This window comes from Propithecus coquereli, unplaced genomic scaffold, assembly GCF_000956105.1.
Source record: "Propithecus coquereli isolate 6110/MARCELLA unplaced genomic scaffold, Pcoq_1.0 Scaffold309, whole genome shotgun sequence".
In the NCBI taxonomy this organism is placed as follows: Eukaryota; Metazoa; Chordata; class Mammalia; order Primates; family Indriidae; genus Propithecus; species Propithecus coquereli.
The window spans coordinates 332,456-357,977 of record NW_012148719.1 but is presented as its reverse complement, the minus strand read 5'-3'; the positions used below and the strand labels follow the sequence as shown (position 1 = coordinate 357,977).

Genomic DNA, 25,522 nt, shown 5'->3' with positions numbered 1-25,522 from the left:
AAGAATTCGAGATCTTAATTTTATGTTAAAAACCTCAGGTTACAAATACAATAGAAAAGTTAAATTTCTTTTTCTGTGAGTTTTAAGACCTTTGCTGTGACCTTCGTGGGTCTCCCCAGGATGCTTTTTAATGAGCTGTGACTTTGTGGGAAAATACGCTGTAATTATTCAAAAGTATTAGAGTCTTAAAGTCAGAAGGAGAAAGATACTTCATTCTACCTCAAAGGTAAAAAAAAAAGAAACCAAAAAAATCAACACATATTAGTTTGTATCTTTCAACACTGGAGAAGCCTAAATGATAGACAGTGATATTTTAACCTGTAAAGTAAGCTCTTTTAAAGGAGTTAAAAGAAGCATATATTAGAAGCAACAGATTAAAGGGCATTAAACCATTTTACAAGAGTCCCTGGAATAGAAAAAACAATTAAGGAGTCTTTCTAAACCAATGGCTTAAAATCACTTAAAATAATTAAGGATTATTTTCTGATCCCAAATCCTTAACGAGATATCATGAGCAAAAGACATGCATTTACCTGCCATGGATAAAAAAGAGGAGTCTGGTCCAGGGGAACCCTCAGGGGAGCAACAATAACCAGCTCAAACAAAAGCCCCAGAAGGAGAGGGACTACTCCAGCCAGCAGCACTGCAACTATCAAAGTCTTCATTATCTATTAGGAAACAAGGGACCATGTCATTAAAGAGAATCTTTCTGAATTTAAGCCAAACTCTTTATTCCATTTTGAGGTTTATTTTTCTTCTTTGACTTGATGCCTAACAGAACCATTTATACTATACAGTCAGCCCTTGGTATCTGCAGGGGACTGGTTCCAGGACCCCTATGGATACCAAAATCTGCAAGTGCTCAAGTCTCATATAAAATGGTGTAGTGTTTGCGTATAACCTACACACATCCTCCTGTATAATTTAAATCTATAGATCACTTAAAATACCTAATAAACGTAAATGCTAGGCAAATAATTGCTATACTGTTTTGGTTTTGTTTTGTTTTTTTATTCCTGATTGTTATTTTTTATTGTGTTTTCTTTCATTTGAATTTTTGACCCGGGGATATGGAGGGCCAACTACATTACTGAGACAACTTACACTTTATGTTCTATGTTTAAATGAGATTTCTTAAATATCTGACTGTAAGGGTTCAAACACTAATGAAAACCTAAAAATTACTATGTATTGCTAGTACAAAAGGGAACATTACAGAAAATTCATTTTACTATGTATATTAACTAGGTGGCTAGGCTGTTTTTCTCACAACCTCATTCTCAGGACTAGGCTTTTGTTTGTCCAAGAAAAGCCACTAATTGGCCAAGGTCCTGATCCAACAGTGGCCTACCTTATAGGCTGATCTGCGACCTGTGAGATGGATTGGTACAGGGGAAGGGCTCTGCACAATTCTAATTAAAGTAGTTAATAAAGCTGATCAAACTGGCCTCCCTCTAGAACAGGGCGATCCAATAGAACTTACCATGATGATAGAAATGCCTATATCCATTTGTCCAATACGGTAGCCATTTAAGCCACATGGCTAGAGTATTAGAAAGTACAGCTCTAGAATTTGGACTAGATGGATAAACGAGAATAAAGTTGACACAAAGAGAAAAGGAGATATTACCAAAGAGTAACTACAAAATCCTGACAAAGAAATCAGTCTTTAAAGTGGCCTTGGATTCTGAAGACCTCTCTTTTTCTTCAGGTAGCTTTAGTGAGTACACCTGTTTCAACAAGAGACTAAATATGGTGTGCACAGAAGACACAGTACTTGCTTCTTTACAAAACAATTTATGATGATATGAAAAAATATCAAATGAAAATCTGCATTAGTTGGTTTCTGTATTTTAAATAAAGTGTCTCATTATCTTATGGATTAAATAGCAATTAAACCCCTCCACTCATAACATACAATCTCTGACTATAAAAATGGATTTTAGGTTTTTCTTCAACACTAATAATAAATAGATATTAAACTTCTCATAAATTCAGATACAAAACTAGAGTCAATTACACAAATGAAAAGGCATATACAGGGGCCTAAACATATTTACCAGCTGTAGCCAACATTACATACATACATAAATCACCACACTTGGATAATCATCTTAGCGGAGTTTTTTTTAATCCTACGTTTGTGGTAACCAAGTTCTTTATTGAGAGCAATAACTTTCATTACTTATTACACTTTCATATTAGCCAAAACATTCTTGAATTAGCAAGACTATAAAGAAATCCCATATATAATATTATCCCCAAAACACTGACTAAAGATCCTGAAGTCAAGATTTTATATATTCAAATAGATCAAAAAAATCAAATTTTAGAAAAAAATACCTATAAAGGAAAATTCTACTTAAACAAATTTGATTTTAAATTCTACAGAATAGCTCACTCCTTAAAAATGCAATCAATCTCCAAATATAAGTTTTTCTAATTCTTAATTAATTACTCATTCAAGGGCCTTACTGGATCACTTAGTAGCATGTTTTTCAACTGTCAAATTCATTTGAATGTAGGATTGTGGATCTCAGAATCAATCAGAAAGCTACCATCTCTTAAAGGAATATTCCTTCAAAAAAAAACCTCTCCTGACACTATCAACAAAACGAGGAAACAGATGCAAGTGAATAAAAAAGATTTTCAAAAATGACTGGAAAAAAATATTCACTACTCCTAAAAGACAAGTTCCGTCTTTTATTATAAAAACCTACCATGAGGGACCACTCTTTAACTTTCTGGAAGATCACTCTGCGTCCCTGGGGCATCCATGCCACCAGCACTGTCACGGCTCTTATGGTTAGCCAACAAACATAGAGACCACAAGCAGCTGTGTAGAGCTCATGGATTTTGGCAGTTCCCGTCCAAAATGACATTAACCAACGGCCAGCAAATACTGAAAATAGAAAGGCTGATAAATGAGACATGCGACTAGGTAAAGAGAATGGTGATCTTGATACTCTTCTATTAGTATTTTCACATTAGGAGAAAGGTAACACCTTTTTATATATTAATGTCTTCATCAAATATAAAACAAAAGACAAAAACCACAAATTCTAAACAGTGCACATTATTTGATTAAGACACAACCAAAACACAGTAGTCAATGGGGATTAACTCCCCTGGGATATGCACTCTGATTTGCCTTGCCAATTACTTGTTCTTTTCGCCTGAAAAAGCTTTTGGGGACATTCTTGTTTTTGTTGTTTTTATCATCAAATGAATTCATTATGCACAAAGAGGACAAAGGGGGAGAATTTCTTTTCTAGTATTTGTGCTGTGAACATTACAAATAATGTAGAGTAATTTTCTTCCAACTGGCTCATTCGGCAAGACAGAAAACTGAAGGAGTGGGGTACAATAAAGTTTTAAAGCACAATCATCAAAGAATACCACAATTTTCTTAGAAAAAAATTAAGACCATATAAATATACTGGAATGTAATAAACTGATTTGAGAGCCAAGGCAATGCCTCACAAAAAAAAGTTGTTAGAAATAAATTCTACAAGTGTATTCACAACAATCTCTCCGGCAAGAAAGATCATTTATATAATTTAGTAACTTTCTTTACATGCTTACTTCTCAGTAAGGCTAGAAAGAACAGCAAGACCCAATTTTCTAGTGTATTTTTCCCCTATGAACTGCCTTCTTAATACAGTGTTACTATTTTTGAATACCTAAAAAGAACTAGTGGCTATACTGAGCATTTTTACACATTATCTCATTCATCCCTCCAACAACCCTGCCCCTTCAATGTAGATATGACCTCCATTTTAAAAGATTATGAATTAAGGCTCAGCAAAAGAACTCAGCCCAAAGTCATACAGAGTGGAGTTGAGTTTGAAGGCATGTCTACCTGACAAAGCTCATGCTCTTGACCACTGAACCACACTACCTCCAAATAAACTAAAGCAGCTCAATAGTCAAGTCTTAGAGGGCGTATGCTGATAACCATGGACTTCCTACAGAATCACAAAATAGCCTGGGTGTAAAAGTAACTCTTTTAAAGACAAATACATAAATATATTACATGAAATAAACATGTGCATCCTTATTTCAAGATATCAAAATCATAACTTAAACTTCTATAGAAATGTCTAGTGTTCTACACACATTTCTACTCTAGAGTTTATGTTTTTTGGTTTGGGGGATTTTTCATTTGTTTTAAATTTAATGACCACTTTCTATTCTACACTTGACTTACTTCTAGTCAAAAAAGTGTTTTTCAGAAGACAGGGTTAGTTTTTAGTTTGCAGTAACTCAACATCAATTGAACTGTAGTTCCAGAAAAGTACCCTATGGGGAAGAAATAGCATCCTCGTGACCCCAAATGTATAGTATGAGTCTCAACATTCTATAATTAAAAATAACTGCATTGTTTCCACTAGATGGTAGAACTGGGAAAATATTCACTTAACAATGTTTAATGGAACTAAATGACTCTTTTGCCACATTCAAGTACTAAAACTATGTTTACTGGCCAGGCGTGGCAGCTCACACTTGTAATCCCAGCACTCTGAGAGGCCTAGGCAGGAGGATTGCTTGAGCCCAGGAATTCAAGACCAGCCTGGGCAACATAATGAAAACCCTCTCCTCTACAAAAATAAAAAATAAAAATTTATCTGGGCACAGTGACATGCACCTATAGTTCTAGCTACTTTGAAGGCTGAGTCGGGAGGATGCACCTAAGGCTGCAGTGAGCTATGATTGCACCACTGCACTCCAGCCTGGGTGACATAGTGAGACCCTCTTATAAAAACAAACAAAAAACACTAAGTTTTTTGTTTTGTTAAATATTTCTGATAAAACATGAAAATGGAACATAAAAACCACAAATGTAAAACTATCCTAAGTTCAAAAACTAAGTTTTCTCAGCAATATGTTTACTGCATTGCATTAAAATGGTTAACCAGAGTGTCATTTTAACAGCTGTGATTTAAACAGTAGTTAGCTTAAGAGCAAAGTCCTAAAGGTCAAAAATCATTATGCAGGAAAAAAATAATCCTTATTTTAACCAGTTTAAGGTAAAACCACAATTCCTACAAATTAGAAAATGTTTTTCAGAAATAACAATTGAAATTAATTTTTCTAGCTGCTCTTTCCCAGCTTTATCCCTCAATAAAGATTTGACTTATAAAATTCATTAAGTTAGTGTTATAATCAAAACATTAACTCAATATGCATTTACATTTGATAGGAGCTGAAAATTATCTTCCACTTAATGATTATTTAAGTGGCTGATGCATATTACTATCATCTAGAATTTTCTGGCTAGATATGAACAGTAAAGACGAGGCAGGGGAGAAACAGCTGTTTTTGCCACTTTGCCACTGGCTTTGGACTCTACCCCTATTTATCCCTGCCCTCTGGAGAAGATGACAAGCCACTGTATACAACTATATTCATCCACAGCATGTTACTTGTTAGATGAAGAAACATTTAGTTGAAGTTGCCATATGCCATACTTCAGTGGAAACTCAATGCCATAGAAGATTAGTATTTGGGAATACCAAACAATAAAGGGAAACAGTCTGGCTTCACAATGTTCTCTAGCAACAGTATGCAATGGATTGGAAAGAACATAGTGAGAACAAACATAATTAACATCAAAAGACTGGCTTGAAGAAATGACTTAAATCATAGATGATTTTTTGAAAATGAGTCTTGTGATAAGACAATATCCATGTAAAATGAATGACTATAAGTACTTTTTCTAAAATCAAATCATAAATTATATCTTGACTTTGTCCTCCTGTGCTCCAATATAAACTAGTCCAGTAAGATGGAGAGTCCTAAATCGATCAATATCCCATATTCAATCAAACATGAGAGGAAAACTATTTCAAGTTTATATCTAATGAAAAAGAAATTACATCTCAGCAAGATGTAACTTTAAAAAAAAAAAGAATCTTAAAGATGCTATCAGCTGAAAGCTAGGACAAGCTCATACCTGGTAAAGTAAGGCAGATGAGGCTGGCAATCAGTAATGTTATACACATGAAGACAATCAACAGAAATATCTGCAAGGTAAAACAAAGAACACATAAATGGTTCATGTGTGCTCAATATATTTTATGATAACCTCCAAAACAACACAGCTCTCCCATTAAAAAGAAATTGTCTATATTTTTATTTCCAGGTTTTCTTCGATTTCACATAAAAAGGAAATTTTTATTTTAAGTTACCTATAATTTAGACCAAAAGGAAAATAAGTGTCCATTCTCACATAATCAAATACACCCACAAGCAACAAATATGTTTTTAATCAGGGAGCATTAAAATAAAACATTTTCAGCTTTAATATTCCATTATTAATTAAAACAAAACATTACAAATTAAAAATATTCACCTTTTAATCAAATAGTGTTATCCAATTAGAATGTCCTGTGATGACAGAAATGCCTGGATCCACGCTGTCCAACACAGTAGCCACTAGCTACATGTGGCTACTGAGCATTTGACATATGGTTAGTGAGAATGAGTAATGGAATTTTTGATTTTATTTAAATTCAAATGTAAATAGCCACATAAGCTAGGGCTCCTGCACTGAGAAGTACAGATAAAAGGATACCACACAGAGAGGAGGGAAACAGTTTCTTTGGGGAGAAAGGCAGCACCTATAGCTTGCCTTCTACCTGTATCTACATACATCTCCACAAGACCAGAGCACAGAGCTCTGGTGGGAAGCCTGAAATAGATGACAAAACTCAAGAGACTTAGAGGCTGTGTCAGCTTTAACTGCCTGAGGAAACCTTTACTGATTCTGTCTCTAGTCTGGCCAGAAAATACCTTTTGCTCAGAGGGTTGAGTAAAGACCCAGAGAAAAAGAAAAAGGGAACTAACTATGAGGTCTGCTTTCAAGATTAAGAGATAAGGGAAAAAATGACCTTGCTGTTTTCCCTCAGGGTTATGCAGCAAAGTCCTCTAGCATAAGCCTCTGCATCAGGAACAGAGATTTGTCCCTCAAGGGGACAAAGCAGCAGAAGAACAATTCAGCGAATGATGACTAGTGCAGAGATGTTCAAGGCTCTCCACTATCTGGTTCCTGCCCATCCAAAAGCCTCATCTCCCACTGCTCCTCTCGCCCCTCCCCTTCTCCCCAGCAAATATAAATAAATTCAATTACTTGTAGTTCCAAGCCTACAATGTCTAATGTCATATGCTGGCATATGCCTGGAATGCCCTTCCCACTTTCCTTTTTTTTTTGTTTTCTCTGACTGGCCTCTCAACTTCTAAGACAGTTCAGGTACAACCTCCTCCACAGAGACTCCTTTGGGCCCACAACAAGAACCCGTGGCCCCTGATTGAGGCAATCACAGCACCCTTCGTAAATACCCACCATGAGAACCCAAATCTGCCACAGTTTGTTTTCTCATCTTTTAAGTAGACTATAAGCTCTTCCAGGGCAGTGACTGTTCATATGCTCTCTGTACCTTCGCAGGCACCAAAAATATTGCTGCCTGACTGAATGATTGGACCCATTTCATCCACAAGTAATACACAAAGGTATTATGATAACTGTTTTTACCAAAAAGAAACTGAAGCTGAGAGGTTAAATAACCTGCCCAAATTTCAAAATGATCTAACTCACATGCCCATATCATTATTAGAGGACATTTAAAATATTACCGGACTGAATGTAAATGAATGATGACTTCATTGTAATCATATAGTAGTCATCAGCTTATATTTTTTACAAAATTTTGAATCACAAAGACTTACTAGTTTAAAGACCATGGAATAGGCACTTTCTTAACCAACCTGGCCTTCAGTTTCATCAGCTATAAACACGAAATTATCACCCATACTTTGCAGTATTTTAGTGGAGAGTAAGTGGAAGAAAAATATCAAAATACCCATTCCTCTGGTTCCTGACACATAACTGAAATAATATAAATAATGTTAGTTTACTTATTTTAGGGTCTTTTTTCCTCTCAAACAGAGAGCAAGACCCCATGGAATCCCAACTCTATGACTCATTGCTAAAATTTGATAAACTTACCTGGTCGTTTACATATATTACGTTACATAATGAAGGTAATAAAACATGGGTTCTTGTCAGGAATGTGTAAGACATGCCTACACAGAGGACCGCGTGGTACCACACTAACAGTACCAATCCTCAACAGAAATTTGAAAAAGACTCTATTTTTGGTTAAGTCTGTGTAGTACCCACCCTGAGTGGAAAATTTAAAGGCCGGCGGTAAGGCTGAAAGCCAACAGGCCCTCCCTGCTGCAGTATGGCTTGGTGAGCTGCGTGCAGGCCTTCCCCCACTACAGGAATAGCGTTGTTATTTCGAGCGTGCTGGTTATTGTTGACTTGTTGATTTGCACTATTCTCATTTTCTTCCTGATCTCCCAATAAATAGGAATGAAGATCCCTGTGCAAAAATTACGTAAGTGAAACATTTCACTTGCGGTCAGAATAAAACAGCAAAAAAATAAGCAAACAAAACAGCAGACATGAGACTTATTTTCTTAATATTTACTACAAAGGTAGAAAACATACACATAGCATCTGTACACAGTATTATTACCAAATGGTCTAAATGTTGGTGCCTGGTTTAAACTTCTCTAAATTTAATATTAATGAACTTATAGAATACCCCATAAATTCAATCTACTTTGTTTTCTTCAGCCAGTATCTGAGAAGAAATCAGTAACTGAAAAAAATTCATACAACGTACAAAATAGTTACAAGTATACCTGTAAGTAGTTAGAAGTACAAGATGTAAGTACATACTTATAGTGCACTAGATTATAAGGATCTTAAGGGTGGAAAAAAAAAACCAAACTTCTTTTCTTCTCTACAGATGACTGCTATGTCTATTGTGACACATAGCTCAACTAAAACCTTCAAACTATACATCAGTTAAGGCAAAAATGAGATTGGGGGACAGAGCAGTTAGAGAAGGACAGATGTCCAACCAAACATAACCAAACCCATATTTCATGTTAAGATAGTTACAGGATGCCAAATGTTTTCTGAAAACCTTTTTAATTCCAAATATTCAACTTTTAAATATGTATATAAAGCTTAAAAAAAAAAAAAATGCAACATGTTGACTAAACGTTTGAGAAACCAAATCTGAGGAGAACTCATTTACCAGGTTCTGAGCTCTAAATAAAGTAAGTTGGGTTTCTTTTTGCTGCATTAAAATGTTTTTTACCCTGTGTTATATAATATGAAAAAAAACTGGACCAGCAGCAAACCTATAAAAGGGCAAAAACATGCATGCATTCTCTGTAAAAGGATGGACAAGAAAATTTTTTTAAATTTTAGAAATAATTATTATACACACCTACAGATATTGTCTCTTATTAAAACTAATTTTTCTTGAGTGGGCCATGGAACACACTTTTTTCTAGAAAGGTTAGTCAATGGACACAAATGACATGCACGCCCATACTCACAGCAAGTACCCAGCCGTCACAGTCCACGCTCGCACCAGCCCCTTCAGCCACTGCCTCGTGTGTCCCTGCTCAAGTAATGCTGGCAAGACAACTTGAAGCAGAAGAAGCTCGAGGGACAATTCACTCACTGGGGCATCACTAAGACAATTACAAAGAGCAAAGATTTATAATGTGAGTTCTATTTTCCATTATAACTATATTATATTAAATATTTAATAGATTACAATAAAACTTCTTAAAGAACTGAATAAACTCACTGTCCTTATTACCTCTCCTCCCATGCTCTCTCTCTAGAACTCAGTGAGGCTTTCCCCACAAACTCCACCAAAATTGTTTCTGGTAAGTGTCACCAGTGACCTTTGTTTTGTTAAATTGATGGTCAGGTCTTGATTCTCACCTCATCTGTTACATTAGCAGCATGTTACACAACTGGTCACTCCTTCCTCTTCAAAACAATTTCTCCCTGAAGAACTTCCAAGGTCCGATATTCCTTCACTCCCCCAACCTGGCTATGCCAAAGGGCCCCAGGCACTAGCCTCTCTTCTCTCATCTACACTCACTCTCTGGGTGAATGTAACCCTCATGTGACTTTTAATATCACTTTTCTGTACATTTCTATCTCCTAACTTGTATATTCAAAGTACCAAATCAATATTTCACATCGACATGTACTAGACATCTTAAATTGAGCATGTTCAATATCAAATTCCCAATCTTCCCTTTTAATCCTGCTCCTCCCACAATCATCCCCAACTCAGTAAATGGCAACTCCATTCTTCCAAGTGCTCAAGACAGAAACTTTGATCCTTGACTCCTTTCTTTACACCAAACAGCTACAGAATTCTTTTAACCGTATCTTAACAATATGCTAAACCCTAACCATTTCTTATGGCCTCCGCTGGCCACCCTCATCTCTCACCAAGATCATTGCATTGTCCTCCTAGCTGGCTTCATTTCCTGACCTGGTAACCCTGACCCAGTTTCTTCTCATCATAGCAGCCAGAATGATCCTCTTCAAACCTAAGTTAGATCACTCCTTTGCTCAAAGCTTTCCAAGAGCTCCAACTCACTTAAGTAAAAGCCAAACGGCTTACAACAGCCTATGAGGCTCTCTAGGGGGCTTTCCATGACCTCTATGACTTCAGGGTCAACTACTTTGCCTTCCCCCTTCTACTGCAGCCAAACTGGCCTCCCTGCAGCTCCTCAAACAGATCTGGGTGCTGCTGCACCTACCTTCTGCAACGCGCTCCACATGGCTCATCCCCTCGTCACTACTTTCAAGGCTTTCTTCAACTGTCACCCTCTCAGGTCTTCACCAGTCACTCTTCCTAAATTGCAATCCCATCCTGACCACTCTCTTTATCTCCTTTCTCTACTTTTTCCCCCCATAGCTCTTATGAGCGTTTGTCATATTATATATTTTATGTATTTTAATGTCTGTCTCCCCTACTAAAATGTTAGCTCCATGAGAGCAGAGACTTTTTCTTCGTTCTGTTTTGTTTACTGTTATGTCCCAGTGCACAGAAAAGTACCTGGCATATAATGGGCTCTCAATTTTGTTGAACGGAAGAATAAACTAAATACTACTATTAATAGATAGCACAAAAACTTTGCAAAACCTCTAGGTATAAGTGCTACCACAATTGATTTTTCTCGACAAAATACAAAGCTAGACCTGTGTATACTGGTTCTCATTATGATTGGACCCAAATACATACTACATATGATCTAAAGGTAAAATTCAGAAAACTATCCTCCAAATCTACAAAAATCCTAAGTGTAGAAAAATAAAGTTTTATTACAAAAGAGTAACAATTTAAAGAGCCATAAGTTGATGCTACATTTTAAATTACTTACTAGCATCTTTTCTACCACTTTAAGGAATCAGGATATACCTACTGGCCAATTCTAATTTAAAGAAATACAAATTTACTTTGTGTACAACAATAAATCTTTCATTTTTGAACAACCCTGTTCCTATGCAAAGCATTAGGATCCAAATGAGATATGATTTCTGCCATGTTTGATAAAACAAATATTTACAAAATAATGTAACAGGTGCTATAAAAAGAGGTAAATATTACAAAAATGGAGACAATTTTAAAGGATGGCATGATGATTCACTCTAGTTAGGGAAAATAAAATCTTAATTTGGACTTTGGGAAAGAATATCAACAGCCTGCCAGTCAAACACGGAGAAGGCCACTGTAAACAGGGAAAGACAAAGAACGGCTGAGTTGATTCTGGGGAGACTCCAGGCACTACGGCACAGCTGGACAGAAGAAGTCAGACAATGCTGGGACAAGGTGTTAGAAAGGCAGAGTACGACTGTGCCAATCCTGTATGTCATTTTAAATGACCTGGATATTGTTATGTAGATTACAGAGGAACTTCTGACAACTTCTAAACCAAGGGGTAAAACAAATTTTTAGAAAATCTAGAGGCAGAGATATTAAGGATGGATTATAAGCAGAGAAAAAGAGGAAGGCCTAAATTAAGGTAAGTGGCAAATCAAAAGTTGGATTAGTAAGAGATTTTAAGGAATTAGAACTGACAAGACTTAAAGACTAATTAGAAGTAAATTTGAAGAAGAAATCCAATTTGTCTGCAGTTGCAATAACGACTGGGAATAATGCAAATCCCTAAGAAAAGGAATACAGCATGAGTGGTAGAGGTTAGGTTTTTAGGTGACTTAAGTTTTTAAAGCAAAAAAATTTTCCATCCACAAGCCTTGTATCCTATTTTTAATCCATAATTAAATATGCAACTTTGGCTTCATTCCTCATAATGTGATTTTCAAAATAAAGATGATGCTACTAATACACTCACATTAGGTATGGTAAAACATTTCAATGCTCGACAAATGCATAGTGTATTTGCAGAAAAATGTCTTCCATTGGAAAATGTAATTACTAATGTTTATATGGTCTACAATATGGCAAAATTTAACTGTCAGATATTTCCAATAATATCTGTAAGAAATGAATGTTCAAATGTTTAATGTAATCTGAATATCAATTCCCTAACAGAATATATTAGTAAAGCTATTTTGAATTTTTAAAACTTACCTGTAGAGCATGACATTATATGGAAGAAAATTAGGCAGCAGACTCTTAATTATACGTATAGGAAGCCAAAGCATCAGGAGGACAATGGAGCCAAAGACAATCTGCAGAAAGAAACAGTGCATGACACCACTGTAAGAGTCAATCACTCCCATGCAAGACAGGTGGACATCTGAACACACTCGATCAGTATGCAGCCCAGGCCTGTATCCACCCAGAGCCCAGATGTTCCCACTCTACACATATTCTTGGATCATTTTGTATAAAAATGCATTTCTGAAATGGCTGCTCCTTTCAAAGTAAAGATCTGCCATCTAGGACACAAAGGCTAAAACAGGAGCCACAAAGGATAATCACTACATGGTATGTAAGGAGAGAGCTAAAAACTTACAATGAAGGAGCAAAAATACCTGCAACTTAATGAATCATCTATAACTATCTTAGACATGACCCATGTTAATGGCTATCAAGTTTCCAAAGGACATAATTTGCTCTTAAAATTTTATTTTAGAAAAACTTAGATTTTAACTAGGTAATTTCTTCTTCCAGGTGGGGAAGACACTTTGGGATGCTTCTGTTAAGAATTTAATTTAGAAGGCAGTAACAAGTCTCCATTTGTTCAATGCAAATTAAATGTAATTCAGAGAACTATAATTTGGCAATCAATTACACTACTACAGAACTAGAAGGCATCTTTATTAACCATCACTTATTTAACAAAGTTACCAATAAAATAGCTACTTGACAACTGAGTTCCACCGGCTTAGATAAGTGTAAGTAATTCAATATACTCTACCAGCCTTCCTGATGAAACAAAACTAAAGGGTAGCACACTTTACTCAAAAAACAATGAAAAGATCTGCTTACCACTGACAAAATAAATCTTCGGAGATGCCTATAAATGGGCAAGTGGATCATTTCCTGAACTGGATTAAAATCTGGATCATTCAAATTCCTCAGAAACCATAAGACACCAGGTCGAAGTACCTGCGAATATATTTTAAATACTATAAATATTCAAAAATGTCTTCAAGTTCTGTATATGAGCTAAAACATTAACAGAAAAATAAATACCTAAAATTATTCTGACCATCTAAAATTCATATGGTTTTCCTGGGAAAAGAAGTTCCTAAACCATAATTTGTATGAAAACCACCCTATGTGTGATATCTTGTGACCACCGGACACTTTGATGCTTTTAATCATTCACTGTAAAAAACATTCATTAAGTCCAATTTGTCAATAAATCTAGATCTCTGAGACAAAAAAATAAATAAATACAACCGTTACTATGTTTATCACCTGGTGAAAAGATTATGTTGCAATGTATAAATGTCCTAAATAGAAGATCTGACTTCAGTCTTACACTTCCCAGAGGTGTTAATTAATTTAAGAAAGCATCTATCTTTCCCCCTCTCAATAAAAATTATCATCCAAGAGGCTATGGGTGATAGAGTAATGGCGGAGTCTGGGTACTAATCCTGTGTGGTCCAAACTCACTGAATTAGCCTCAGCAAAGAAGCTAATCTTCCGAAACCTCTATTTCTCTATCTTCCAAATGAGAGGGTTACAATATATAATCTCTAAGCTTCTAACTCCCAAATACCAGGATTCCATATTAACAAAAAACCACATTGATAGAATGAAAAATTCATTATAAAACGTTTATCACTAAACAATGTAATTTCAAGTTCACATATAATTACAACTTTTAAAAACACATTACTGTACTTGCTCGGTCTCTTTTTTTTGAAGGAAGGACGTTAGCTTTTTTTTTTTTTTTTTTTTTGAGACAGAGTCTTGCTTTGTTCCCGGGCTAGAGTGAGTGCCGTGGCGTCAGCCTAGCTCACAGCAACCTCAAACTCCTGGGCTCAAGCAATCCTTCTGCCTCAGCCTCCCGAGTAGCTGGGACCACAGGCATGTGCCACCATGCCCGGCTAATTTTTTCTATATATATATTTTTAGTTGTCCAGATCATTTCTTTCTATTTTTTAGTAGACACGGGGTCTCGCTCTTGCTCAGGCTGGTCTCGAACTCCTGACCTTGAGCAATTCACCCACCTCGGCCTCTCAGAGTGCTAGGATTACAGGCGCGAGCCACCGCGCCCGGCCCTATTTTTCTTAATGAAAAAACTGTATTTACTTAGAAGCATTTAGAATGTCAACAAAACAGTTGCAACATTTTTTTTGCAATTACAGAGTGGTATTCATTTAACAGAACAATTATTTCATATAAGCTGCATCAGAGACCACTGAAGATGAAAAAACTACCATCCCTATATATAACTAATCTGTGTTGTGCACTAACAAGAACCTGCTTTAAATTTCCATGCCAATTTACAACCCCCATACTGTACCAGGCAAGGTTAGTGGCTACTGAAAACACCACCAGGAGAGGGCTAGCTAAAGACACATTCAGTAGTGTAACTATACAAAAAAAGACACCGTACAGTTTAAAAACAAATCTTACACAGCCTTACATTTCAATTTTTTTCTTTAAAAGGAGTTTTGTGTACAGGGGAGGTTAAATGCTTTAGACAAGAAAAAAAGAAACTGCCCTAAAATCAACTTATTCATCATCACCATCTTCTTCATTTTCACCTTCTTCATCTTCCTCCTCTTCCTTCTTTTTCTTGCTTTTTTCAGCCTTGCCAACTCCCTTTTTTGCTGCATCAGGCTTTCCTTTAGCTTGGTATGCAGCAATATCCTTCTCATATTTTTCCTTCAGCTCTGTAGCCTTCTTTTCATAAGGCTGCTTATCATCTGCAGCAGTGTTATTCCACATCTCTCCCAGTTTCTTTGAAACATCACCAATGGATAGGCCGGGATGTTCTCTGATGTTAGGGTGATACTCAGAACAGAACAAGAAACAGGCTAAAGGACACCTCTTGGGTGCATTGTGATCCCTGAACTTTTTTATTTCCCTTTTAGGAGGGATACAGGTTTTCATTTCTCTTTCACAACAGGCCTTGTCTGCCTTTGCCATATCTTCAAACTTTCCTTTCTCTTTAGCAGACATGGTCTTCCACCTCTGTGAGCACTTCTCAGAAGTAGACTGAAGCATCTGGGTGCTGCTTCTTGTGCTCCTCCCAACAAGTTTGCACAAGAATGCATATGATGACATTTTGATCTCCTTTGTCCATGTTTAGCTATTTCTCCTCAAAGAGGCATGGAGTCACCCAGTGCCCGTCAGGCTCTCACTTGCCCCAGCGCTGTCCTACGGAGCTCAATGTACTGCAATATCTGTGAGAATGGAAGCCAGATGCAGCCTCTTCTCTCTCTCTGTAACCAAGCTTTATTTGCAAACAGAATTTACTCACTTATACAATATGATTCAGGAGAATGCTCTGGCCCCTGACCATCCCTCCTCTCCTCCTCAAATCTTTCAAAGAGCAAAGGACACTGAGAATGGCATTCAGCCTTTGTGCTTGTGTTCTGTTCCAGGTGAAATTGTCAGCCTGCTGCTCCCTGCCCTGAGTATCTCCATCACCAGTCCCAGTGCAGTAAACTGATTTGTTCAATGGCTGTATTCACTCCCAGGCTATAAAACTGAGAACAGGAACCATGTCTTTGCTTCTCACTACTACCCCCGAATATATAGCATAGTGTCTGGCAAATAGTAAACATTCAGTAATACTTGGGGAATGGCTGAGCTAAGATGTATACTCATCAAATACTAATCTGCTTTCACCATCTTAAAATCGGAACCAGATTCCAAAAATAGGATTAGTAAAGGCACCCATCTGGCAAGTGAACTGGAATCATAAAGGAGCCTCACTATAATTCTATACTTAAGGTACCTGCTTCAAAACCATTTTACATGTTCAATCCTGCAAAACCATACCCTTTGGATATTTCCAACATTACGTTTCCTTGAATAAAGTCTGAGATAGGCTCACATCTCACAAAATTCCAAAAGTTTGTATCAGAGGTTGGCTATAATAGACACCAGGTAAACAAGTGCTCTTATTTTTTTCCCTCAGTAGTTTAATCATCTTTCAAACTCATAACTGATTACAGACAGAAATATTAAAACTCGTTAATTTTTGAGATAAACAACTGAAAACAGTTTAAAGCAATCAAACCAAAGTCCCCTACCAGTTATTCCCTCTTAAAATAAAATACTAGAGAATATGGTTTAAGAAATCATCATACTGAGGCCTGACTAGTAGTGAAAGCAAAAGTCCTTTTCATAAATGTACAATATTAGCATTTCCCTCTGTTCCCTCTGGAATTCAGTTGTCAAGTAGCTGTAGGGTAGGACTTACCTCTCTCAGTAACAGGATGAAGGAAGCAAAGTAGAAGACATACACCATTCCCACTAGCCAATGCAGAAACATGGTAGTGCCTGGAGCCGACTGAAAGCTCAGTTCTCGATCTTTCAGAGTAGCATCAAACATTTCCTAAGCCAAAAGAGAACAGGTAAGAGAGATCTGTACCACCTACATTTGCCAAATTTAACACTTCCATCTTCTAGGAAGAGAATAAATTATTTGTACGTCAGGTGTGATTTTCTAGGACTGCAGTTCTCTTAATGCCATTTCATGATGTCACAGGACTACAAAATATTGGATACTAGTTCAAATCCTGCAAAACCATACCCTTTGGATATTTCCAACATTACATTTCCTTGAATAAAGTCTAAGATAGGCTCACATCTCACAAAATTCCGAAAGTTTGTATCAGAGGTTGGCTATAATAGACACCAGGTAAACAAGTGCTCAAAGGGGTATATACCATTTTTAAATTTTCAAATATAAATGACAAACCAATTGGTGAATAGAGTTTTACTAATGCTAATTCTGTGAAAGAACCATTTTTGATTAATGTAAGAACTTCTGTTCTTGGTTACAGATCTGTACTCTTGAGGAGTTTTAATATTAGGGTATGGAGGTAAATGCTATCTCAGAACCAAAGGCAGCTTTTCTACATATAAAATATTTTTGAAAAATCAAAACTGATAATCAGTAATAGCCATTAAAGATTATAATCAAGGCTGAGCATCTTTCTTAAAACAAATTGTTAAGATTGAATTTATTATTTCAAAGACAGTCTCATTATCAAATTACTCCTTATTATGTGTGTGTGTGTACACACATACACACACCCAATATAATGTCTTGGCATTATCGTAAAATTTAGAACAAAATGAGTAATAAAGTTCACTGGTTATTAGAAAAGTTCCAGTCAAAATACCCTGATGTCAAAAATTTGCACAAAGCCTCAAAAAAATCAGGCACTCAAGAAAAAATTAACAACATTAAGATTCTACAGTGATATATTTTCAGAAACAATATGCAAATTATCAAATATTTAATTTCCTTTAAAAGGAACTCATCCTAAACACTTCTTTTGAAGCTTTGAAATTGTGAGATTGTATGATAATAAATACTCAACTTACCAGGGAACAGATATCCAGCCACCAGCCACAAATGAGAGGGAATACTCCAATTTCTACCACCACTAACAAAGAAACCTTAAGTGAAAATAAAGGTTATCAGTATAATCCAAATGTAGCAGAAATCATTTCCAGTTTTAACTTGTAACAGGAATTACCTTAACAACAATATAGCAGACTCCCAGTAAGCGACGAGACCTATGAAATTTAACAAGAGTTGCCAAACCCTACAGCATCTAGTCAAGGAAAAACTGAGCATTTAAAGGTACAATGAAACAGGTAACTACTTAATATTTTTGGACAGACAGAATACTTTACTTCATATTTTGTTCACACTCACACTCTACAACTTTTACTAAGACAACAAAGAGAGAGAAAGTTTCGCCATTAATGAGAACAAATCTTCAGTATGTATATTACTGAATACTCAAGTTGGTTCATTAAAGGATACATGACAAACGATCAGTGTTATTGCTAAAAGTATATACCCAACTATGGTTGTGATTAGGCCTTCAAAATGAGATGCTTGGACCTGGAAATAAGAAAAAATAAAATAAAATTTAATTTTACCACATGGCCTACATCCCAGTTTTCCCAATGTATTAAACAATCCAAATAACTAAAAGTGAACTGTCTAGACAATTTATAACGAGAAAATAACTGTAAAATCCCCTTTGGATGACTTCTCTGAAAACCAGACTCTCCCATTGACTGTTATGTATTACTAAAAAATGAAAAAATTAAAAAATAACATTTTCCCCCAAAAAGACAAAAGAACAGTAAAGTGAATTAAATTTTACAAAAATAAGAAGACTGCAATACAATGGCCTGCTCTCCAGTCTCACTCTAAGGCAGATTTGCTAGAGCAGCAGCATATGCCCCAGTCGCCCATCTGTTGGATAACATCCTAGCCACCTCCTTTCCTACCAGGAGAATTTTAACTACTTAAGTTTCCCTTGCTCTCCAAATCTGTTCCATTCTTAACTTATAGATGGTAAAAGTTTAGATAGTAACAAGTACTGCCCATCTGCATTATTTGGTTCCTGAGTTCCAGATAGCAAGTGGCAATTAGTTTGGAAAGTCAAAATTTATCAAAACATTTATCTGAACCTTTCAAGTTCTTGCCTTCAACTAGTTGAGAATCAGAGAAACGGATTAAATATCAGAACATTTTAGAATGTGATCTCTCAGGACTCCTATACACAAAGTAAACAGAAGATCCCACTTAGCCAGCTCTTCCTTAAAACACTAAATCCTTTCAGGGCTCCAACGGAGGAGCAATCATCCATCTAAAAATTTATCTATCTCTGGAAAATAACGATAAAATGTCAAAACATAACAGGAATTACTTGCAAATAATTACAAGCAAATTATTTAGAAACACTATAGCTCATCATTCCAAGATAGTCTATTCCTTTTTTAAAAATTGATTGTTAAATTGTTACTTTTCTAAATTTACTATGGGATATCTGGGAAGGGGAGAAAAGGGGACACACAAGTTTGTAGAGCAGGTGGAAAATCAGCCTGTGGGAACTTTTCCTGCAGTAGGCCTTGCGCCCACCTAACAGAAAGTGCATCATGGGATTTCCGATTACATCTTCATTAGCTGGCACCATGACCACTATCTCTTGAGCCATTGTTATTTTTAAAAGAATGAGATGAGTGTTGGCTAGCTATTCCTTTGAATAAGGCAGACCGAGAAATGAAGTAACTCTTTACAATATTATTATTTACTCAGCAAATATCAAATTTGGGGGTAATTAACAAAATTAAGTTTGTAAAAGTATTATACTCACGTGTTCTTCAAATCCCAAACCAACAAGGGAGAAATGACCAATGTGGTATGGGCAAAATGCTAAAAGGGGGGAAAAAACTCAATGAAAACTTTAATATCAATACAATGAACTCTCCTAGTACAATCCCCTGCTAAAAGGAACCAGGAATTCTGGGAGAAATGGTTAAGACTCCAGAACTGGGCCAAAAATATGTCCCCTGGGGTATTCTCTATACCCAGAGAACAACAAAGTTATCAAGGTCTAATATGACCATGTCAAACGGACACAGAAACCATTGTGAAGAGAGTGCCACAGGCCAAAGAGACGATGATATGAGCATCAAAAATAATAATGACCAAAACCAATGGAAAAACACTGAACACATACAAGCCCATTAGCTTAAAATGCTCAAAAAAGGGAAAGCCTAAAACAATAACTACAAAAGAAAAAAGCAACATCACAGAAAACACTTTCATGTTTTGAAAGTAGTTAGCACATCAGTGGAAGAAGTTAATGCACCAACTCCTTACTCTGAAAACTGATAATTAAAAGAAAAAAATTAAGCATCTGTCCTGCATCACCTGGGCAAACAAGTTCAGGTTAACTGAATAGTCCTAGCTGATAAGCATTTCTTCTTCTTCTTTATAGAAAAGCCAGCTAATAACCGTAAAAAAGGACAATTTAAAAATTATCATTTTGCCATATCTAATAAAATAAATGATTCAGGCAAGGATCATCAAGGGCTAATAAAATCACTGGATGGAAGGTTGATGGGACACTGTATATTTCCACAGCACTAAAATATCATAGCCCCCTAGATCACTTTCTGATGGTAAAGGGAAAAATGAAATCTATGACAGAGGCTCAGCTTATCAACTGAATCCACTGATAAAACTGGATAATCCAACATCATATACCTTCTCATATGCTGTATCAAGAGGCAAAGTGACCAGTGAAGAATCTGCCCCAAACATTGAAGCTGAATCTAATTATGCCCTTAGATCGGACTTCCGGTTTACAGGAAACATGGGAGACAAAGGATGAAAGCAGAGGACATCCAAAAAAGCAGTCGGACAGATGTAGAACATGACACACTGTCAAGAACAGTTAACCTCATCTCAACAACAATCAATGGAAATATAGGGTGGGGGTTGGGGGAAAAAAAAGAGTATTCTAGATTTAAAAAAATACTTAAGACTTAACAACTAAAAGTAATGTGTGGACCTTTTTTGGATATTCGATCAATCAAATCATATGCAAAATGGCAGCTAAGAGGACAGCCTAGGAATTTTAAATACGATGCATTATTAGGAAATACTAAAAAAATTCTGGTAATTTTATAAGGTAGAATAATGATGTTATAATTAAGTTAGAAAATATCCTTAAAATTTGCATAGTAAGAATTTTTGTAGTCTCTTTTGCTCAAATCTCTCTGGCCAAATTTTACTTTATTCTTAATAATACAATCTAAGTATCTTTTCTTTATAGTTGAAATGATTAAATCGCATAGTAGATTATTAGGGAAAGGGGTAGCTCCATTATTAAGACAAAATTTAGAGTGAACCTATTATGGATATGGCCTCAACTTTTTTGACTACTCCACAGGTAGAAATTTTTTTGAACATGTATTCCCAAAATATTTAAATTTATTTATAAACTATGTACATGTATTCTTTTACTAACATATTATGTGTACTATAAAGAACAAGAAATTTAAAGGGGTAAGAAAATACTTCATGTAGAATTTTGCCTATTTTGTTCTCATATCCTATTCTGAGGATGACTCAACTTAGGCCCCTGGGAGAGGGCAAAATTTTCAAGTTTTAATTCTATTTACAAATGTAATTCTTATCCTTAAACACCAGTTGCAACCATCAATTTCCACCACATTACACAGCAACTACTAGAAAGGCATCCTGAAATTAAGATCAGTTTCTCAGGATCATTCCCTTCTACTGGGAGACCAGAGCTTTGTAAGGTTATATTTCTGCAAAAGTATGTGACCAAGACAGCCAAAAAATGCTGTAAGCACACTGCCAATAGAGCAACATATGCACAAAAGAGACATGAGTGTGCTTAATCCCAATGACTAGAAGTATCTTCCTAAAGGAAGAAAACTTGTTTCATTTCAAAAGATCCTAACTATATAATGTGCATAAATTAATTAAGATAAATTTTTTTCATAGTATAAGCCTAGGAGGTTGGATTAGAAATAAATTTACTTAGATGAGATTTGATTTCTATAAATGAAAGTTATCTGTATAATTCACGTTTTAAAGGTGACCTGTTTCTCCAAAGATTAATTTAGCGTTAAGCTTTTCTGCAAGAGTAAATTCTATAGACCATTTTTTCTCTCAAAAAAAACTTGGTCAAGATAAAAACGGTTTTACAGTCTCCATATGAATTATTATACATAAGGAAAAATAAATGCAGAACAATATACAGACACTCCCACATGCAAAGGGAAACAAAGAATGAGCTTTCTACTAAATTTGCAGCATCCTAAATATCTACTAAAAATTAAGAATCAATGTAAGTTTTCCAAAATATTTGTTGCAACAAGATACATGTAAATTTCTTTTGTTCTTTTATAGATAATATATAGAAATCACCTTTTTTGTCTCATCCTCAATCCAAATATCCCAAGCCTGTTTGATCATATGGTTCCCTGTTAAAGACAACCGCTTTCTGTAGTCCCAACAGAGAGCAAATAACTTGGAGTTTGGTGGAAGAAGCCTTGAGAAATCTTTACCCCTTCTCTTCAGCAGAGCTGAGGGTAACTCACAGGCACTAAAGAAGGAATTTTTCAAAGACCAACTCTATACAGAGATATGTTATATGTTGCCTGAGGTCTCTGAGATAACAAAACATAGCACAGCTAACAATAACCCTATTCTGTTAGACTCCCCCCCTCCCCTGAGAAAGGCAGGAATAGAATTCTAAGGCCTTGGTTTACTTTATTAGTTTACCTTATCTTTCCCCCACAGCAGAAAAACCTCTGTCAACTCCATTTCCACAAACCATGCCTTGCTTTCCCTAATTACTTCCTGTGGGAGGGACTATGGAGTAATGTCAGAGAATTCTCAGAGCTGCACTTGGAAAAGTGTTTGGAAGTGATTTTGCATGTGCTGGAATCCGGTTCTAAGGGGAGTTCACACTTGGGGAAGATTTACTATCTCCCTACAAGGCCACATCCATCTCTGGTGACAAGCCAGTGTCTCTGGAAGGTCATGGTCAGGTATTTGACCAGCGAAAACAAGATCTTCTGCAACAGGGAAGAGCACACAGATAATCAGCACAAAATTAATTCTGGAGGTGGGATACTGTATATTCTCAAGTTAGTCTAAAACCAGCTTTTACAACAAGAGATGGAAATGACCAAAAGAAGCAGAAACAGGTAGGTAACTGCAGTCAGGGTTGCGCAGGAGAGTATCTGTATGTCTGTCTGGGGCCTTCCTATATAGGATTCCTATCAAAAACTATTTTCATATATTCCTTAATATTCCTATGCTAAAAACAAAACAAAAACCTTTAACAAGGCTCCTAGAAAACTAAACTCCTACCATAATACTATAAAAAATAAAAGCACAAACACGACTTACCAAAAACAAGAATGAACAGTGTATTTAAAGACACCACCCAGAAGACATGCTCCTAAAGGAAAAAAGAGTATTAATAAAGCATATTCAATTGATATTTGACAAATGTTTAATTGAACTACCTCACTTATTTAGCCACAGCTAAATACTGAAAATAGCTAAGACTGAAATTTTCTCTGTACAATTTAGAGATGGCAATCCAGAATTTATATGCAACTTTCATTTTGCATTAGATAGCTCATAAAACTAAGCCTACTAAAAAACTCAAAGTTCATAATGTTACATGTAGGAAAAAAATCAAATAAATTGATAAGCATTTCCTTTTAAGAAATTCGTGATATACCACAAACTACACAGATTTTCATAAATAACTACCAGATTTCATTAAAATCACGATATTGAAAAATTCCAGATGGAAAAAATTGAAAGCCACATTAATTATAAACAACATACTAAGTAGAGACTACATTGTGCTTGTCTTTCAATGTCCATTCTGCTTTCATGATTTCTGTGTGGTCACTACTGCTTGGCTGCCTCCCCTTTGGAAAACTCTAGCTTGATCTCCTCTAGTCCGTTCTCTCCCAATGGCGCCCTGGCTTTCTTTGTTCCTGTCTGACCTGGCCATCTTATCCACTCCCACAGTTCTACAGTCACCTTGAAGATGACGGCTATCCACCTGTTCCTCTAGCCATGTCACAGACACTTGAGCCATGTGCCATGCTGACACTCACCAGACTGTTCAAGCCCATTCATTTGGACCTGCCACCTTCCCCAACCATCAGGTTAAATGATCCTTCCGAGGATCTTTTTAGAAGGATTTCTCTGGTCAGGTCCCTTATCTTCCACAAATCCAACTGGCAAGAAGGGTCACAAGTCACACTAGTTTGTGTAAAAGAAATGACTGCCACAATCCCACTCACCCTACTGGTTCGATTTTTTCAGCTCGTCTGCCTTCAGGGCTGCTAAACTCTCCCTAATCCCCAACATCTTTTATGCCTCTACCTCTAAGTTATCTTCTCTAAAAATTTCCTGCTGAAACACTCCCCTCTGCTAAGAAAGAGCTGACCAAGCCCTCTTATATGCCCCTCTTATGTCCTAAGTATACTTTTGGTCACCAAATCTCTAACGCTTACCTCTAAAGTTCCTTGTTTACATGTTAACTTCTCTCTACTAACTCTTACGAAAGCATCTTTGAGAACAGGGACCCTATTTCATTCATTACTGAATACCCCAGTAACTATCACAATAGCTGGCACGCAATACACATTAAATATTTTTCACCGAAGTAATGAAGTCTTTCTGTAAACGGTTTTTCCAACAATTCAAATGGGTTTGAGTCAATACCACTGCCTCAACAACCTCTGTCATTCTTTCATGAGGAACCGATGAAGTAAGGGACAAACATGCCTTTCTACATTGACTGTGATCAAACCTAGAAGCTCATTAATATCACATTTCCACTAAATTGTGGCATTACACCAGCTACGTTTCTTAAAATCCACACACTGCTAACTTCAACACCCTCTTCTGGTTCCCATCTAGAGCCAGCTGAGGAAAAGGTCAACATTAAGGATAGCAAAGGAGACAGAAATTATTTGGGTCTTTGATGACATTGTTGGGCCTTTGGATGAAGCACTCCTTGAACCATTCTTCCTTGGGACTTACTATTATGTTATTGTTTCAATCAGCAGAGGTTCTGCTACCTGCAGCCAAAGTCATCGTGATACCCTCAGCTATTTAAAAATCCCAAATGGCACATGATTTTATATTACAGGACGTAAAAACAACATTTCCCTTTTAAAGAACAAGCTCTTTAAAGAATTGCTCCTCACCTTGGAGTTGTAATCTTTACTAATAAGGCAGAGTGCCTAGGTAAAGATGGGTGGTGTTCTGTGAACAGCAGTAGCCTAAGATCAGCCTGGGGCTATCACTGTGAAAATAAGCAAAACTGCTTTGCCTTCCCTGGTACAGGCATTAAACACTGCAAGATGAAATTTTAAAAGACCCAAGTTCTTTTTAACTACCATTAACTTTGGATTTCATTTTCTTTTCTAAAAATCAAATATTTTATGACAATTCAAAATAGTTTTTCCTTTATGCTTTTCCAGTATTTTCAATAAACAAAATATACTTTCTTCAACATATGAAGTAATCAAAAGCCAATGGGCATTTTGACCTTTAGTATAAAAAAGCAGCACATACTGTAAATCTGAAGTTACTAAGTCACTAAGATAAATAACTAATTCAAAATTCTGTTATTAAAAAG

At 36.1% G+C, this 25,522-nt stretch overlaps 1 protein-coding gene and 1 pseudogene across 1 annotated transcript in view; both read right to left on the bottom strand.

Moving 5' to 3' along the window:
* Positions 1 to 25,522, bottom strand: part of MARCH6 (membrane-associated ring finger (C3HC4) 6, E3 ubiquitin protein ligase) — a 78,264-nt gene that overhangs the window by 17,726 nt on the left and 35,016 nt on the right. The window contains exons 8-21 of the mRNA XM_012650017.1: positions 24,208 to 24,243; positions 23,260 to 23,308; positions 19,679 to 19,737; positions 18,334 to 18,414; positions 18,041 to 18,109; positions 17,886 to 17,960; positions 16,753 to 16,887; positions 13,353 to 13,472; positions 12,489 to 12,589; positions 9,421 to 9,558; positions 8,183 to 8,387; positions 5,957 to 6,026; positions 2,721 to 2,902; positions 534 to 668 (exon numbers count right to left, since the gene is read on the bottom strand). Of these exons, the coding sequence (XP_012505471.1) occupies positions 534 to 668; positions 2,721 to 2,902; positions 5,957 to 6,026; positions 8,183 to 8,387; positions 9,421 to 9,558; positions 12,489 to 12,589; positions 13,353 to 13,472; positions 16,753 to 16,887; positions 17,886 to 17,960; positions 18,041 to 18,109; positions 18,334 to 18,414; positions 19,679 to 19,737; positions 23,260 to 23,308; positions 24,208 to 24,243 (1,455 nt within the window). The remainder of the gene's footprint in view (positions 1 to 533; positions 669 to 2,720; positions 2,903 to 5,956; positions 6,027 to 8,182; positions 8,388 to 9,420; positions 9,559 to 12,488; positions 12,590 to 13,352; positions 13,473 to 16,752; positions 16,888 to 17,885; positions 17,961 to 18,040; positions 18,110 to 18,333; positions 18,415 to 19,678; positions 19,738 to 23,259; positions 23,309 to 24,207; positions 24,244 to 25,522) is intronic.
* LOC105814890 lies at positions 15,054 to 15,716 on the bottom strand (annotated as a pseudogene).